The sequence below is a fragment of the Astatotilapia calliptera genome, chromosome 14 (assembly GCF_964374335.1).
Source record: "Astatotilapia calliptera chromosome 14, fAstCal68.1, whole genome shotgun sequence".
NCBI lineage: Eukaryota > Metazoa > Chordata > Actinopteri > Cichliformes > Cichlidae > Astatotilapia > Astatotilapia calliptera.
The window spans coordinates 15,726,094-15,743,430 of record NC_137435.1 but is presented as its reverse complement, the minus strand read 5'-3'; the positions used below and the strand labels follow the sequence as shown (position 1 = coordinate 15,743,430).

The window sequence follows — 17,337 nt, the reverse complement described above, 5'->3', positions numbered from 1 at the left end:
TCAAGTTGACCTTTCCTGTCCTCTACTTCTCTCACCCTTCTTTTCCACCACTTCTGCTTTATCTCCTCTGATTTCCTGAGGTATTGGGGATATCGTCTCACCCCTGCGAGGAGTAGCTGATCTCTCCCTTTAGACTCTGAGACTAGGATAATGCCCCCATTAGTCTGTGGCATCTCTCCCTCTCTGTGTTTCCTTTCTCTTGCCTATAAACCACACATCCACTCGTCAAACTCGGTGAGTGGATGGAGGGAGGAGAAAGGTGCTTTGAAGATCAATAAGAAAGCCCTTCATCCCTCACTCATTCCTCCCACCGGACATCTCACAGACACACAGCGCCCTTCCTCCCTTTTTTTGCTCTCTCTGCTGGCCAGTGTGCTTAGCCGAGATCCACCATAGGACGCTGACCTTCTCTGATTTGATTCCACTGTAACTTTATGGTATGATGACAGTGATCAGTCCTCACATCAGAGGCGTGCATCAATCAGGTTGGAATGTGCTTTTTGCTTTGTTGTCTAATGCGACATCTGCTGGTTACCTCTCTGTAATGCAGGCGTATTTTTTCCCGCTCAAAAGTGACCTAGTTGCATCACGGGAAGCTGGTTGCTCCTTTCAGTGCAATGAACGTCTCTCAGATAAATGCCTGTTTTATTTTGAAGTAAACCAAGTAACCGTCCAGCTCCCACTATCCTCATTATACACTTTGTTTTACTTATTACATAAATGATTAGAATAAACCTCTAACTGTGCTTCATCATCATCATCACCTTCTATCTCTTTCAATATCTTTGGGGATCGCTTCAGGGGACCCTCTGCTGTGCTTACTCATGCAAAAAGGTGGCCTCTGCATGCGGAAACTCTGTGCATGTCCTGAAAGTTAAGCGGTGTGGTTTTTATCTTCCGTTATTCATATTCAGACAGTCTGAGGCTTCCAGCAGTAAACATTTCTTTCGCACAGGTTGTGCAGCTCGCTTATTTAATAAGCGTTAAGCGTGGGGCAGTCAATCATCAACAAGACTCCACAAAGCCTGCACTGTGGCGGGATGCTGCAGGCCCGCCCATATTCATGCGCAATAACTGCGCAGCAGCGCTGATCCTGAGAGTGGCGCTGCTCTAAAGACATTCGGGTGGTCCTATGATGTGAAGATCTGTGGTCTGTATTTTTTCTTTCTTTTTACAAACAAGCACGTTTTTTTGTGAAAGAAAGCAACACATCCCACATTTAGGCTGCACAAAAGGGGACTCTGATGTTTCCTTTTTGTGGATTTTAGGAAAGTGAGCGCTTTTTCCGGGGGAGTCAAACCGAGTTATTTTTTTCTCGATAAAGAGGAAATGCTACACTCTGGGGGACGCATGATGTGAAATAAGTAATGCAGCCAAAGAGGTCTCCCCCAATAAATGCTTAGCCCTTTAACCCAGAACGCGATCGCCGCCGGTGAGAGGCTCATGTTGCCTCCCAGGTGTTTTTACGCGCAGCCTCTGCACGCTAGTGAAGAAGAGAAAGCATAACGGGGCCACAGACGGAGGATGGTGGCGGAGATGGCCAGCTGCGGTGCGGCTTGCCACCTCGAGGATGGGTAAGTTGTTACTAGATCAGTGGAAAGCGTTGCTGTGCGCGATCCGCGGCGGTTTGTGTTTTTCAATTGTGAACAGTTTTGGGCGAATCGGCGTGGATGCAGAGCTAAAAATCTCGCCTCTCGTCCCCCACGCACAGGAAGTGGGAGTCATTGTCGCTGTAGTCTTTTCGGGGCTCATCTGCTCGTGCATTTCATGAAACAATAACAACAACAATATATGTCTGCCTAGTTTTCGCTTCCTCGTTGCAAACACGGTCTGTTTAAAATCTCTTTGTTGGTGTCTGTGCGCTCGCGCCGCTCTGTTGTTAAACATTGTGTGTGACAATAACGTATCACCGAGCGAGTTGGTAGCGCGTGCCAAAGCTGAAGCTGTAAAGCAAAGCTTATGCAACAGTTTAGTTCAATTAAAAACACACAATAAACATCGGTTTTCGTTCACGTTAATGCACAGCCTCACATTAAAGTGCAGCGCAGAACGAAACACGACAGTGCCCACGCGGCTTGGTGATGCTTTGAGATATTATTCGGCGGGTTTTAACCGACTGTACTCTTCTAATTCATACAGTTGTCTTTAGTGATTCTGTTATATTCACCATCAGTTCATCCGTGAGCCACAGACAGGTGAAGTGATACTGATGACTCATTGTCATCGGAGCTACTGAGTTACTCGCACGGCATCACGCCCCACCTGGCAGGAAAAGTCCCCAAACACATGATCAGATGCCAAAAGACCTTAAAGATCTATGAATCTGTTAAATGTGATAGAAATTATTCCAACTCCAGCTTTGTTTGTGAGGCTATAGCAGGAAAAGGCCAACTTTCACTTTATGATTTGATTAGAGATTTCTAACTTGCTGTAAATGCAATAAAAGCAGTAAAGTCTGGACAATAAATGACCGGGACAAAGGGCGGCTCTTTTGTTCCACTGCTGGTGCTATGTGACAGTTGTTTATCTATACACAAACGCACTCCTCTCTGTGCTGTTTGTGGGAAGCTGTTGCGACTGTGACATGATCCGGGCTTTATCTTTAAGCAGAAACAAACAGACAAACCACACAGAAGTTTGATTTATCGAGTATGTTTTTAATTTCTAAACATGTAAGATCATAGGAGGCATGAGGACTCATACAGGAAGAGATGACTACTATTACCATGGCAATGACCCCAGTGGTGTTGTTGTGAGACTGTATGGCAGAGGCGCTGATGAGATGACCTTGCAGAGAGAAAGAGAGAGAGGAAAAAAGTTCAGCTTCCTGGACAGATGTTTAAAAACAAAGGAAAGCCTCAGCTCCTTATCAGGCGAAACAGCCGCCAAGCAAAAGAAATAAAGTATCACTTCTTGATCTTTGGTAATAATCCAGGCTTCCTGATTCATTTGCTTCATTTGGATATAATTGCAGCAGAGCGAGAGTGAGACAGGAAAAAACAAAGGCTGACCTATTTTTTCTTTTAACACATGCTGGTGGTGAACTCGTTCTTCTTGTGGGGTTGGCTTTTTTTTTTTTTTTTTACCCTTGAACAGGCGTGTTTCGTCTTGCTCTGACTGCATCAACAGGTTGCTCCAGTCTTCACACAGCATATACGAACACTTGGACAGCGTTCGTGTCTGGCTTTGTTTACAATGAACCGGCTGGTGTTTACAGTCAGGAAGACTGGTATCTAATATCTAAGTCTGAGTGCTGTCACTGAATATATTATTGCAGCATTAAGAAGAATATAGGAGCAGTACCATACTGCAGATGCTTGCAGTGATGTTTAGTGTGGTGCGATCTGTTTATCAGTCTTTTGCTTATATTTGATAAAACTTGTCATGTGCATAAAAATGTGTAGGACAAAGTAACAAAGTGCTTAAAGTCAATAATTAGCGAGCTAACATTGTATGATTATAATATTACACAATGGCCCTGAAAATAGACAGCCATATTTACGCTCTGCTTGATGCTGTCTTATGATAAAGCCATAAATGAAAAGAGTCTAACCTGAGTTGTTGAATGGGAAACAGACCCAGCCTGTATGTTTCCTCAGCTCTTTCCTTTGCTATCAACACTGCTTTGAAAACGTTTGAGAGAAGGGAGTTTCGTGAGAAAGTGTGATGCAGGCCGTTTAGCCACACACTTCCTCTTTGACTGATTTACTCAGCCGTACAGAAAAGGAGAAGTACCGGCTACTGCGTGATCCTGCAGCTGCACAATTTTTAAAAACAAAAATAAATAAAAAAGCACTTTGAATCTTACACGGCTGGAGAATTCTGTTTGATTTATATTTGTCTGAATGTTATCTCTTCTGCCTTACAGAGACGGCGATATCCCCGCACCTGAGAACAAAGGTAAACACCAGCCGGTTCATTGCTTTCCTGCCCTCTCTTTCAGCAGCTCTTCATGTTTTCATTTTCTTTGAGCTCTCAGTTGTTCTCTTGCTATTTGAAAAGTGTGCATCCTCATCTATTTATCACTTCTTGTATTTTGTTTTACTCGTCCTTTCGTTATATTTTCCCAGCTGGCTCACCTTTCCTGTTTGCTGTCCTTGTTTCCATATCATTTGCATGAAAGGCTTGAAAGCTGCTGCTTCATGATTTGAATCTCTTGTAACACCGTATGCAAAAGTTTCGCTATTACCTTGAGATCTGGTGACTGTGGAGGCCATTTCAGTACAGCGAACTCACAGTCATGTTTAATTAACCAGTGTGAGATAATTTGAGCTTTTTAATATGGAGAAAAAAGGTTCACTGTGGTCATAAAGGGATGGTCACCAACCAGGAAAATGTTACACCGGCCAGAAGTGTTGATGCCAGGCAGGATGGATCCATGCTTTCATCTTGTTTTCGCCCTACCTGACCCTGCCATCTGAATGTAACAGCAGAATGTAAGACTTATCAGACCAGGCAATGTTTGTCCAATCCTGTGTTCTAAGCTAACGGGGAGATGATGCTGCAGCCCATTTTGCATTCAGATAGCTCGAGTGTAACGAGGTGCAAAAAGCAGTGAGGCCATTCTCCTCTAACCTCTGACATCAACAGGGCATTTTCAGCCAGAGGACTGATGCTCGCTGGATATTTTCCCCTTTTTTGGATCATTCTCTGTAAACCCCAGAGATGGTTATGTGAGGAAACCCCCAGAAGATCAGCAGTTTCTGAAAAACTATTCCATGTTTAAAACCGCGTACATCACCTTTTTTCCTCGTTCTGATGCCCAGTTTGAATTTCAGCAGGTTATCCTGAACGTGTCTACGTGCCTAGATGTTTTGACTTGTTGTCAGGCGATTGGCTGATTGTGGTTACAAGCGATTCAACAGGTGTACTTAAAAATTGGCCAGCGAGTGTATGTTACCATTCTGATATCAGGTACACTGTAAATCGATATCAGTCTGATCCTGACTCGAAGCTGGATTGGATATCACATTTCCAGTGTTTGGTAGTTTAGTCTTATTTAAAGTAGGAGAAATGTATATTTAGATTCACTAAACATCTACAGTCTTTCAAATAATATTTCCAAAACATGAATTCCAGTATGGATCTGACAAAGCTGACTTATTTTGATAGCTTTAAATCTACTGGTGGAGTAATGAGTCAGTTAATAAGTCACAAAAAGAACCCATTAACCTCTTTCTGTTTTTTTCCTGTATTATGGTTTTCAGCCAGCAGATGGCAGCTAACACCTTTCAATACTAACCAAATCCTTGAGGTTGCACACAGCCTCTAGCACTCTCTGCATATTTGTGATTGCATCTGCATGTGTGCATCTGTGCGGGCACTTGCTCTCCACCTTATTTGTCAGCCTGATGAAGGGAAGCAGCCATGCCCAAACGACAAATAAGAGGGATGCCCGCTGGCTCAGCTGTGAGACAGCAGCAGCAGCAACAGCTGCAGTGAATGAGATGGGCCATAGGAGGCATATGAGGACAAGGGAGAGAGGCATGGAGAAGAAAGTGCAGGGAGAGGTGAGGCAGACAGATTGAGCAAAGTGAGACAGAGAGATTGATGAGGGAGGCGCTGTGAGCGGAGCTGCAAAGACAGCATCTGCTTGTTAGTCTAAGATAAAACTCTCTGGGCCAGATGAGGAGGGGCTCCATCCATTAGCCAGCCTGGCGCTCGGCCACATGGCCCGGTCCACGGACAGTCAGTGCTGCTGGGAAGAGAGAAGCAGCAGCAGTTCCTCTGGACCCCATCTACGTAAATGTGCCAGAATGTTAATGCATTGCACTTATCACAGGCTTGTTCACGGGGTGCTGCGGTTCAGCTGCCGTGAATGACGCATCTATAAAAAACTGCTGGTGTACTTCAGCCCTGCTCAGGGCTTTTTGGTGACTAATATGAATTAAAACCACACACTGCACGAACCTAGAAGTAAACTAAAACTGGAGGTTTCTCACTGGGGCTGCACCTGTTCTAATCCTGTACTTATTTTTGTGATGCATCACATGCTTCACTCTAGTTTTTTTTTTTTTTCTTTTTTCTGACTTTTAAATCATGTGAGTGTTGAGCGCTTGAGGCTTACTTTCTCTTAAATAGGTGTTTTTCTTTGTGGGGGAAGTAGAAGAAGAAACGGTCTGAATAATTTAGCTTTCCCTCGATTTACATACTATTGGTTGTTTCTATTTTTACTGCAGGATTATGGTTGCTTTTCTGGTAAAACAACAGCAGCTTTTTTCTCTCTGACAGCTGTCAGGGTCCTGGGCAGTATGACTAAAGAGGGGGTTGATTATCAAACCATTTAAAGTATTCTAGTTTCCGTAGTAGTGATGATGCCATAATGACAATCACAATGACATATGTGTAGTAGTGAGTAATAAAATTGGGGGAAATAAATGTTTTTGGATTTTCTCACATTTTGAAATTATTGCATCAGATTTTTCTAAATAACCAGCAGCCGTCTCAACGTTTTCACTAATCTGTTTACAGATAATCTGGCAGAAAATGACAGCAGCGGTTCAGGTAAGCACAAATATCGCACTGTGCAAAAGTCTTGAGCCACCCCTCATTTCTTTATATTTTGTTTACAAAATTGGAAATGGGTTCAGCAGTTTATTGCAACGTTCAAGCACACATGGAAATACTACATTTGAGGCAAAAATAGAGTTGAAAGTCAGTATTTGGGATGACCAGCTTTATTCTTCAACACAGCCTGAACTCTCTGACCCAGCTTTCTTGTAATTCCTTCAAGTAGTGTTCAGAAATATTTCTTCACGCTTCTCGAAGAACATCCAAAGCTCTTCTTTGGCTCTGGGGGGGCCAGTCCATGACTGATGCTGGTTTCACTCTGTGTTTTTCTATCCAGGTTTGCTTTTACTACATTGGCATGTATATGTTTCATTGTCAAGCTGTGCCCCCAGACTCTTTCCAGATGGCATAGCATGATGGATCAAAGTCTGATGATACTTTTCTGCTTTTGTAATTCCATCAATTTTGGCAAAAATCCCCTATGACAGCATCTCTTCTGTTCACATGATGATTTGAACCAAATCTTTCAAATTTTGTTGCCTCTATTGCCCTTGCAGTTCTTGTGTAATTTAGCACACCCCAAGTTTTTCTTCCTGTTTCCCCTTTCTTAAGTATTTTTTCTTATTTCTTAAGGACGTGAATTTCAGATACAGTTAATCCGCTATAGATGGTTTTCTAGCTCTGCCACTTCTTTTGGCCAGTTTCCTCATATTTGTTTTTAAGTACGTCATGATGAAATATGTCAAATCTTTGGCTAATAGCTCTTTGAGAATCACCTTGCTGGTGCAAAATACTGTTGTATGTCTGCTGAACTGTGTAAACATTTGTTTTGTAGATTCACCTAAAGGGATGGTACAACATTGTGGCTGCCTGCTAGTGACAAAGGTCCTAAATATACAATTTAAAAATTGGTTGTAGCAAACAAAAACATTCTTCTGAAAATAAAGTTACAAAACTAGAGTGAAAATTAGGTCTTTTAGATCTTTGATAGACTTTCAGGAAGCCAGGAGAACCGTCGCCATAGTCCACTTTAAAAAGACTAGACCGCATGGCTCCCTGGAAGCAATATAAAAAGAAATAAGTGGTGCTCAAGCCTTTTTTCACAGCACTGTATGTTTAGCCAGCTGTGGCATGAATCTCTTTTATTTTTTATTAAAGATAAATTCTTTTAACACATACTCTGCACATCGATTTGTTGAACAGAAAACACAGGAACATCCACCGACGAGAGCTCAGAGGACGAAGACAACAATTCAGAGGAGGATGAGGCTTATGGTGAGAGCCACATTTTCATAACTTGATGGAATAATTTTTCTTTTTGGAAAGGACAATGAGAAAAATCACACTCTTGTTTTCCTTGGTAATATGAATATCCAGACAGCAAGTGTCACCTTTGCTTTGGATAGATTTAAACACCTTTTCTTTATTCTTCCAGCTCCTCTAAAACTCGTTAAGCGACACGTTGTTTAATCTGAATAAAACTGTTGCTAAGATGACACTCTGGGGCAGTGACGTACTGAAGTTTTGTCATCAGGTGGGGGGAAAAACCCAAGATAAATTGTTATAATTAGTGAGTTTCACAGGTGCTGTGGGCAGAGTTGGTTTTGACCTTTCCCTGCTTCTGCCCTTTGTGCTAAGTTAACGAGCTGCTAGTGGTATCTTTTATATTAGGCGTTGTTTATAAAGTGCCGATTTTTCTCAAAGATGTCCCAGGAAATGAATGCATGCTGCAAAAAGTTGAACTATTTCCATTAATATTCCTGCTTCTTCTTTTCCTTGTCATTTAATCTTTCAACAGGAGGCACTGAGAGGGATGGAGAAGAGGAAGGTAAGATCTGTTTGACTCACCAGAGTCACTACTTCATGGCTCCTCGTGTTGCCGCTGATTAAATGAATGAGTTTAAAGTCAACAGAAGTGCCTGTTTGATGTGTTGCATTTTGGTTTCAAGAGTTTTCTATAAATCCTTCAATTTGCTTTGTTTCCTATCCAGAGAATGAAGAAGCCCATGCAGGAGACTCTATAAACAGTAAGACACACCAGGAAATAAACTCTTATTTTGCTTGTTTGTGTACATGTAGATGTTCGTGCCTGCTTGTAGGAGCTGCCTAAACCTTAGCGATGACTCAGTAGTCTATGGTCACAACTGTGTTTTACTGGCAGTAGTACTACATAATTATGTCACAAATATCAGATTCAGCTGGCTTTTTAATTAAGGAATCAAAACTAAAATGTAACTGAACACACTCCACCCTCTCGCAAACATCCACACACTCGCGTACACACACACACACACACACACACACACACACACACACACACACACACACACCCTGGGACTGGCTGCAAAATTTGTTTGTGGGATATCTCAGAGGCTTAAAATTGGATTTCAGCCTGTAAGATTCTCATGTGATAGTTGCTGATCAGAATCCATTTACCTCACAGAGGCAGGTGCTGGACCTGAAGCAGGGGTGTTAAATGGGAAAGGTAAGCCCATGCCAAGTAATGCGCTACGCTGCACTCATGATAGTGTTGCCCGGCTCATGAATAACCTCTCGTTTGTTGCCATGTGTGCTGACAGATGAGAGGCCCTTCAAGTCATGCTGTGAAAAATGCAAAGCCGTCCAACAGGTGAGCTCAGAAACCAGGTGCTATCTGACAAAATGCGATTTTACAGCTACCGTTTAACTTCGTCTGACCCTTAATTCTGTCTTCATCACAGGGTTACACCCTGAACAAAGTTCAACACAGCCAGGCTTTCTGTGCGTTAGCTGGCTCGACAAAACCTGAAACCCCTGTTAGAGATAACGGGTGTCAAGGCGGCAGTTATCAGATTAAGCTTCAGGCCTGAAAAAAGGATTGTTTCACGGGTCATATCACTCTTTTACACACAAAATTACCCCAGGAGTGCAGCCCACTCCAATCAGAAATATTATCAGATGATGTAAAACACTGTAAACACTGTTGAAAATAAGACAAAGATTAAAGCTGCAGAGAATCCTTAATCTTGGGATTTATCACACATCCCTGAAAACGCTCCCTGTGCTGTTTCTTTCTAAGGTGACGGCTACACATTAGACCTCTGAAACTTAAAGCTTATTGTTCCAAAGCCTAATAATGGAGATGTGGAGATGGCTTTAGTTTGTCAGCAGATCAAAGTGAAATTAGTTTTATCGATCGAATGTGTTTTCTCTGTTTTAGTAGCTACGTTAAAACATTTTCTTCATCACCAAACTAACACATGCACATTCCTGTGGCAATGAGACACACGGTTTGTACTTTATTCAGTAGTTTTTAAATCATTCTGTGAGAAGAGAAGAATCAGTCTAAACTTGGCACTTTCAGCTGATTTTAAACCCAAACTCTGAACATAACCTGCTGCTGACCAGGTTATATTTGGCATAATATAATACGGTGTTTTAGCTGGGGAAAAAAAACACTTTTATGACACAGAAAACTCTGATTTTAAGCTTGAGACGGCTTGCTAAGCCATTAATCTTGCTTTGTAGCACACTCTTTTACCTGTTTCTGTCCTTACTGTGTGCTTTGCTGTTGTTTGCTTTTCACAGAGCCATGGCAGTGAGCTCGTTACCCCGAAGAGACTGTCCAAGGGGCGGTTGCAGTAAGTGGAACATTGTCTCCATGCATCATGCTCACGTTTATTTTGTTCAGCTCTGATAGCTCAGCATCACTGACTCTGTGTTTGTGTCTTTCAGGGTGCAGCTAGAAGAAGAGGGCACATATGAGTGTTCGGTCACTGGTCTGGTTTTTGAAGCGTCCGAGCGCGTTCTTGTGCGGTACTCTGTCTTATCCTGGTCCAAGTTTGGCGCCTTTCTACATGACTCCTGGAAGTTTGCTGGACCCATCTTCAATGTGGACACAGTCAATAAGGACGCGTCTGTCCTCAAGTCCATCCAGTTCCCACACTCCATCTGCCTTGCTCGTAAGCTCGTAGGGCATTCACCCAGCACATTTACGCTGTGTGAATGAAGCAAGAGTTCTGACTCGGTACAACAATAACTACTCAGTTTAAATGTGAAATGTTGTTTTTCTGTCTTATATCACAGATACTGACAATGACATGACATTCAGTGTCCTGCACATAAAGGGCAACCGTCCAGTCATCGAGCCTACAGTGGATCACTCAGGGAGCCACGTTAAGTGGAATGTGACGTCCCTATCGCCCGTTGGTCCCATCATTCAGACGAGCCAGGCTGTAGAGCATCATGGGGTGGTTCTGGTCTACAAGCAGCTCACCACTGACAACAACAGCTACAGCTTCCACGTTTATCTGGGCACAAACAGTGCGTCTGACATCAAGGTAAGTGGTGTTTTTTTTAGAAAGATCTCCAACCAGCTCTGTTTTGGTTGTCAGTAGACTTGCGGTGTATTTCCAAACCTGACATATGGTTTTGGAAATTTGGTCAAATTTAACCAAACCCTCCTCGGGTTTCAGGATCCTGTTTTCTTTCTCTATCTCTGTCTTCATTTCCACAACATCCAGTTAGAGCACACTTCTTTGAAACGGGCATTGGCAATTGTTAGTGACACGATTTAAAAAAAGTGCCTTGTTTATTTTCATTCTTAAAAGTGTAACTGGGATTCAGCACTTCTTTCCCCTCCCAGTATCTGTTTCTGTTCCATAACGAAATACTGCAGTTACCTTGCACTAACGCAGCATGCACATGGTTACACAAGGTTATTTTCTGATCATGCCTGACCACAAACACACATGTTTAACAAATGCACATGCTAAACCCAGACGACTGAGGACAGTAATCAGTTTCACATTTATAGAAAATGCATATGTATGTGTGTGTATAGATATAAAACCGTTAACTGCCCACTTTTAGAAGAACACGACCGGCCAACGCTTTGACCGACTTCTCATGATGTTTCTCTTAAAGTGAAAAGTAAATTCTGTGTTTCAATTGAGGAATTTTTCTTTACATTGAGTAGAGTTCAAAAATAAAACTGCAGCAAAAATACCTTCGTTGCAGGAGCAGCACACAGAAATATTCCATTCATGAGACCATCAAAAGTCTCCTTGTGTTTTTCAGTCACGGCCAATTCTTTCTGGACGAAACTCCAGAAAAATACCTCACCATTGAAATTTTGTAGAAATTTGTTCGAAATGTAGCTTCCACTTTTTGTTAATTAGTCGAACTGCCAACAGCTTCAATGGTGCAGATTTCCAGGATTTTGTATTTCAGCTACAATTTGTGCTACCGGCCTTAGTAAACCAACTGTCATTTAGTTATTTACAGTGAAGCGCAGGGTTTGTGCAGGGAAATGATTCGAGTATTCATCTTCTTAAAACAAAGAGTCATATCAAAATAAAAGAAAAATGTCAGTGGCCAAAATAGTGTTTGTGTTACTGTAAGTGTACCGTGTAAATATGACAGCTACATGACATTAAAGCTGTAAAGCTGTTGGTGTTTTTCTTTTTTTTTTAAAAAACTTGAACTACTGAACTCACTCAGGAAGTGTTTGTGGTTTTGTGAGCATGTGTGTTTGTTTTTGAGGATGTTGCTGGTGAATAGTCATTCATTTATTATAACCTAAAAAAAGGGCTATTTCTAAAAATGCATTGATTATTTTTTTCCCCGTATGATGTCTTTTTTTCCATTGCTGCTGTTTTCCCGTCGCTCTGTCCTACCGTCATTCACCGTGAACTCTGAGTCCTTATGAGACGCCCTCAGTTTAGTAACTTCTCTGTCATCGTTGCCTACAAACTGAACTCCAGCTATGTTTTTTTTAAAACTAGGATATAAAGAATCAGGTGCGGGGCTACAAGACTCGCTACATTGAAATAGTAAAGCCTCCCACGTGCAAGCTGGACGAGGGAACGTATCGTCTCCTGAGCGAGCCGGAGGGAGACATCAAACCTCAGGTGTGTGTCTCTCAACAAATCTGCAATTTACGTGGATCAAAAAGCAAAAACCTTACACGTCTTAAATTTGGGCTTTCAATGTGATCTCCTTGTGCACCTCAGGGCGGCTTCCAGCACTGCTGCTATTTTTGATTGCTCAGTGTTAGTCCCATTCTGTCCACATTCAGCCAGCAAGGCAAGCTGGATCTTCTTCTCCTTGGTGCAAAAATGGTGACTCTAATACGAAATATTATTTTTTGGAGAAGAAGACTTCATCAAATGTTCTCCCTCAGATACTTGAGGAGATTAGAGTAGCATTAGAGTCTGCAATGACAAATTTACAACAAACAACCTGATGAATATCTGGGTGGCTAAAAGAAAGACAAACATGTTCCTTTCCTGTGGATTCTTTAACTAGAAAATGCTACTTGGTCTGTTGGCCATAGCTGGAAAGCCAGCTTTCATTATCTTTGCTAATCCACGACGGGAAAGTCTCGCCAGGTTGACAGTGAAGTTTGATGTCTGCACAAGACACATTGGTTAGAACTGGACTTCCACAGAAAGATCTAAAAATAGCAGGAGAGCTAGAAGTAGTTCAGACTTGTCCAAAGGTGCTTTTTGATTTGATCTCATTTATAAGATTTTGCTTTTGTATTTCACTGACTACACAGCTAAGTTGTGTCTGTGTGTCTCTGTACAGGAACTGAAATTCACCCTTGCAGTCACTAAGATGAAGGGCTACTTTGAGGCTTTCTTTGAGCAGCACCCTCCATTTAAATTGTCTCTCATAGAGATTAACACTGAGGAGACTGTATGGTCTGCTACCATCAGAGAAGGTACCGGTGCATGAGTCTTACTTTGGAGACACTTTTGTCTTTTGGAAGTTTGTGTTTATGTTGACCGAAAACCGAATAAACCAAAAAGGATTCACTGGTCCACGTCCATCTTTTGCTCTTCCCTTAGGTGACTGTGTGGATAACACTGAGAAGAAGCCGCGGAAAAGGACAAACAGTATGCTGGCTCTTTCACTTTTTTGTAATCCGATTAGACTTTAGCACGTTTTTAGCTTGAAAACATTAACTGATGTTATATCTGTCTCTGAAATAGGCAGACAGAGAAGCAGCAGCCCCTCAGAAGACGAACTAGCCTTTAAAAGAACTCGAATGCAAGACGAGCCAGGTATCTTTAAGTGTCTGACTGTGATTTCAGCAAAACTTCATGAACAACTTTATGGCCAAGTCAACAGTTCACACCTGAACTATTCCAGATATGCCTAAAATCTTACTAAAAACAAATACCCATGTGTTTATGTGCATCTTTCTCCAGATGGAGTGAAAACAGCGGCCACTCAGGGCCAGGACATGTCAGAGAAGCAGCTGCTACAGGTGGCCAAGCGGCTCGGGAAGGAGTGGAAACAGGTGGCTATCTTTCTAGATGTTACCTCCAAGGAGCTGGATAATATCCAGACAGCAGAGACAGATGTGACCATGCAGAAGTTGAAGATGCTGTTGATGTGGAAGAACAGGAATTCGGGAGAAGCCACGGCTAGGAATCTTTTGGAAAGTGTGAAGGAGCTGGATGACTTGCCAAATGAGGTTCATCAGACATTACAAGGTACAACACTGCAAACCTAAACAATTTAAGATGGTGATGAATGCTCGTGAAGAGCAGGCATGTAAAAGTCAACCAATCAAATTGTTGTTAGATGGAAAATCAAACTGATCAACCTACAGAGGGCTGAATTCAGGGACACCCCAAAAATCAAAGTAAAAAAATAATCCAGCAGACTAGTCTGTGTTACCAAAATTTTATTGCAGGAAGTAGTTTGTATGACCCACACATGCTTGGTATCCTGAGGGATCTTTTCCCATATCTGGACTAGGGCATCACTGAACACCTGAGAGGTGCTCGATTGGATTTAGTCAGGCAGCGAGTCAGGGGTATAAATGCATTCACCTACATAGCCTCTCCACGTGTGATCGGGCAGCAGGAGGAAGCCAGTACCCACTGCACAAGTCTAGGGTGTGACAATACGATTCAAGGAATTCATCCTGATATCTAACTGCAGTCATTGTGCCGTTGCCTAACCTGCAGAGGTTCGTGCGTCTCTCAGACCATCACTGACCCACCACCAAACCGGTTAACGGGTAACTGAACGACGTTAAAAGCAGCATAACCTTCTCCGCGGCTTCTCCAGCCTCTCTCACACGTGCTCAGGGTAAGCTTGCTAAATAAGAGTCTCCTGGAATCTCCTCCATGCTCTTGAGACTCTGCCGGTCAATCGCAAAGGCACGTATTGACCTGCTGGGTCCAGGTATGGCCAACTGCTACCAGCGGTGACACTGACCCTAGCTGAGGAGGGAAAAAATGCGAGTGTCCTCAACCTGTAAAACATTCCTGTTTTATGGGTTGTCTCATTGTTCCTCCTCTTGCAACACCTGTTGTTTATTTCATTAACACCAAAGCAGCTGAAACCGATTAACAACACCCTCTGCTGATTAACTGACCAGGACAAAATCCCAGAACTTTAACTGACTTGATGCTTTGCTCAGATTAAAAAGTGTTCCTTTTCATTTTTTAGAGCAGTGTATACAAATAGCCATCTGCACAGGCTCATGTAGAATCTGTACAAAAGGGACAAGCCTTTTGTTATCAGTATGCATAAGCTGGTAATGTTTGAGCAAGCTTCGGTTACATGCAGATAAACAGTCCTTTCCACGGAGCACAAAAGATGGATGCCATTTGAGAAAATGCATCAGATAACCATCAGCTATGGTCTGCTGATGATTTATCTTGTTTTTCTGCATTAGTCAAACAAATATTAGCTGGTGGAAAGGAAAATCTTAGTCCAGATATCCCCTGGATACACCAAAAGCCCAGAAAAATACAGTACTAGTGAGATGACATATTTTATTTGATGTATTTTTGTAGGCTAACCCTGGGACTGAGGACCACACCTGGTTCCCTTTGAAAACAAACAAACAAAAAAAACAGTGGGACTTTTCCACTTCGTGGATAATTGCAAAACAAAACTGGGAAATAAAAGGTTATGACTGTACATGTTTCATTCAGCAAGACAATCTTGACCAATTCTTGTACTTTTATGTGTTTTGGGTTTTTTCTTTTAGTATATTTTTACTTTTTAATAGGTGTAAATAATTAAAATCTTTTACCAAATGAGGCTCGCAAGTTTGCGATTCTTGGAGAAAAGTAAAATCCTAACATCGGAGTTTATAACTTAGGCATGTTCAGTGTGATGACGTGAATGTCTGAAGGATCATGAAACCGCTTGTTAACGAACAACTTTTACTCTAAAACAAACTGTAAAAAATACTCCAAGCTTCTGTTAGTCACTGACTTTATTTCAGGCATCTAACCAAAAAACTGTTCTAAAACCCATCACGGTTAGGACAGGGGAACCCGAAATACAAAAGGCTCATTTCCAGGAACCGTAGAATGGGACAGGCTCCCAGAGGCCAACTCATCAGAGTAGTTGTGTTTGCGATGAGCTGAAACTTCTTGCTACTTACCTAAATAAAGTATGCATGACAATCCCACCGATTCTATGTACTGCAGTACAAATATTACTGTCTCAGCAGCTCTTTCACTCTTTAGGTGAAGAGCACTGAAAATTCAAACTCAAAGGATGGTACAGAATCTTAATTCATTATTTGTTGTTTGTTGTTTTCAGATATGATGGTTAACGAAGCGGTAAAGTGAAAGGGAAAATGAAAATGAATTCCATTACTCTTGGATATCATCGGCGGGAAGAAACGATCTCAGGAACACAACAGAGCAGAGTTAACGTCTCCCTTCAGTTTGCATTTCTCTTTGAATATTTTCTAGATATGAAACTGATTTGTTTATAGTTCTGCATTTCATAAAAAGGAATCATTTCCTTTTGTTTCCCTTCTTTAGGTCAGCTGTAGTTTTCTTGGGTTCTGTGGTGAGTACAGAACCAACTGTGCTGTATCTAAGGATACAGAAATAAATTAGCTTACCTTTATCTTTAAGCAGGTAAAAAAAATGACCAGTAGAGGCGTAGAGGTCATTGAGATGTTTAGTAGCTAATTATGTAGCCAGTAACAGATGTAAATGTTTGGTGCTGCAGTGTTGAAACTGCAAAGACATCTGGAAAAATCCATCCATTTGTGTGTGTTCTTTCACTTTTGAATGTTGGGCTTGTGGGAATTTTTATAAAACAATTAGGCATTATATCACGTGGACGTGAAAATGACTGTCCACAGAATTACAGACTGAACTATGAAACTAGTTTGTGTTTTTGTAAACTTGTCCGCACTATTTCCTGTAAATAGATTCCATTTCATTGTCACTCATGTTTTTTTAAAGCCAGTTATGTCTGTTTTTTGTCTACATGTCCTTTATTTGATGCGATAACCGTGACTCTGTAAAACAGCTGTGCACGAGGACCAGGAAATGATGCTGATTATGTTTAACTGGGAATTACGTCCTGCCCTCCGGAGGCTTGAATGCATTTCTTTTCTTTTTTTTTTTTTTTTTTCCCCCAAATGTGTAATCTTTATGAAAAACAAAAATGCAGCATGTTGGGATTCAGGGATAAATTTAGGTGTTTTACCTGTGTGAGTGCAGCTAAAACTAAGAAACGTATATTTTAATTCAGTTTTTTGAGGATTATTTCGCAGATCTAGACCTCAGGTACGATTAAGTACAATAAAATCAGCAGGAACATCTGTGGAAATCTTTCAGGTACCAATTGCAAATGTTTTTGTAAACATTATTTGAGAAAACCACAATGTTTCATTCAGAGAAAAGGGTTGTTTCCTTAAAAGAAAAATACCACTAACAGTCCAATTTATCCCTGTTACAAATGTGTTTGTTGTTGTTGTTTTTTCCTTTTCTTTTTAAACCATGTCAGAATCTCCAAAGACTTTTCATAAAACAAGTGAAATCACTGTTTGTTTCATCATTTTAAGGA

General features: G+C 41.6%; 1 protein-coding gene and 1 long non-coding RNA gene across 3 annotated transcripts; one reads left to right on the top strand and one right to left on the bottom strand.

The window, feature by feature from the left end:
• Positions 1–1,099: 1,099 nt before the first annotated feature.
• LOC113036647 (uncharacterized) lies at positions 1,100–17,314 on the top strand. Of its 2 annotated transcripts, none has more exons than XM_080288924.1 (17): positions 1,100–1,574; positions 3,869–3,900; positions 6,472–6,504; positions 7,714–7,785; positions 8,309–8,338; positions 8,502–8,537; positions 8,954–8,995; positions 9,090–9,139; positions 10,078–10,130; positions 10,225–10,451; positions 10,576–10,829; positions 12,276–12,401; positions 13,081–13,216; positions 13,344–13,391; positions 13,488–13,559; positions 13,707–13,994; positions 16,072–17,314. In XM_080288924.1, the coding sequence occupies exons 1-17, from the start codon at positions 1,525–1,527 to the stop codon at positions 16,098–16,100; spliced, it is 1,578 nt and encodes a 525-aa protein (XP_080145050.1). In that variant the 5' UTR covers positions 1,100–1,524; the 3' UTR covers positions 16,101–17,314. The 2 variants fall into 2 exon arrangements, with proteins under 2 accessions (XP_080145050.1, XP_080145049.1); XM_080288923.1 differs by lacking the exon at positions 16,072–17,314 and adding an exon at positions 14,475–14,651.
• On the bottom strand, positions 2,637–3,640 carry LOC145420134 (uncharacterized). The gene is made up of 2 exons (XR_013901430.1): positions 3,554–3,640; positions 2,637–2,787 (listed from the first exon to the last, which is right to left on the bottom strand). It is a non-coding gene; the product is annotated as an uncharacterized LOC145420134 (long non-coding RNA).
• Positions 17,315–17,337: the final 23 nt, after the last annotated feature.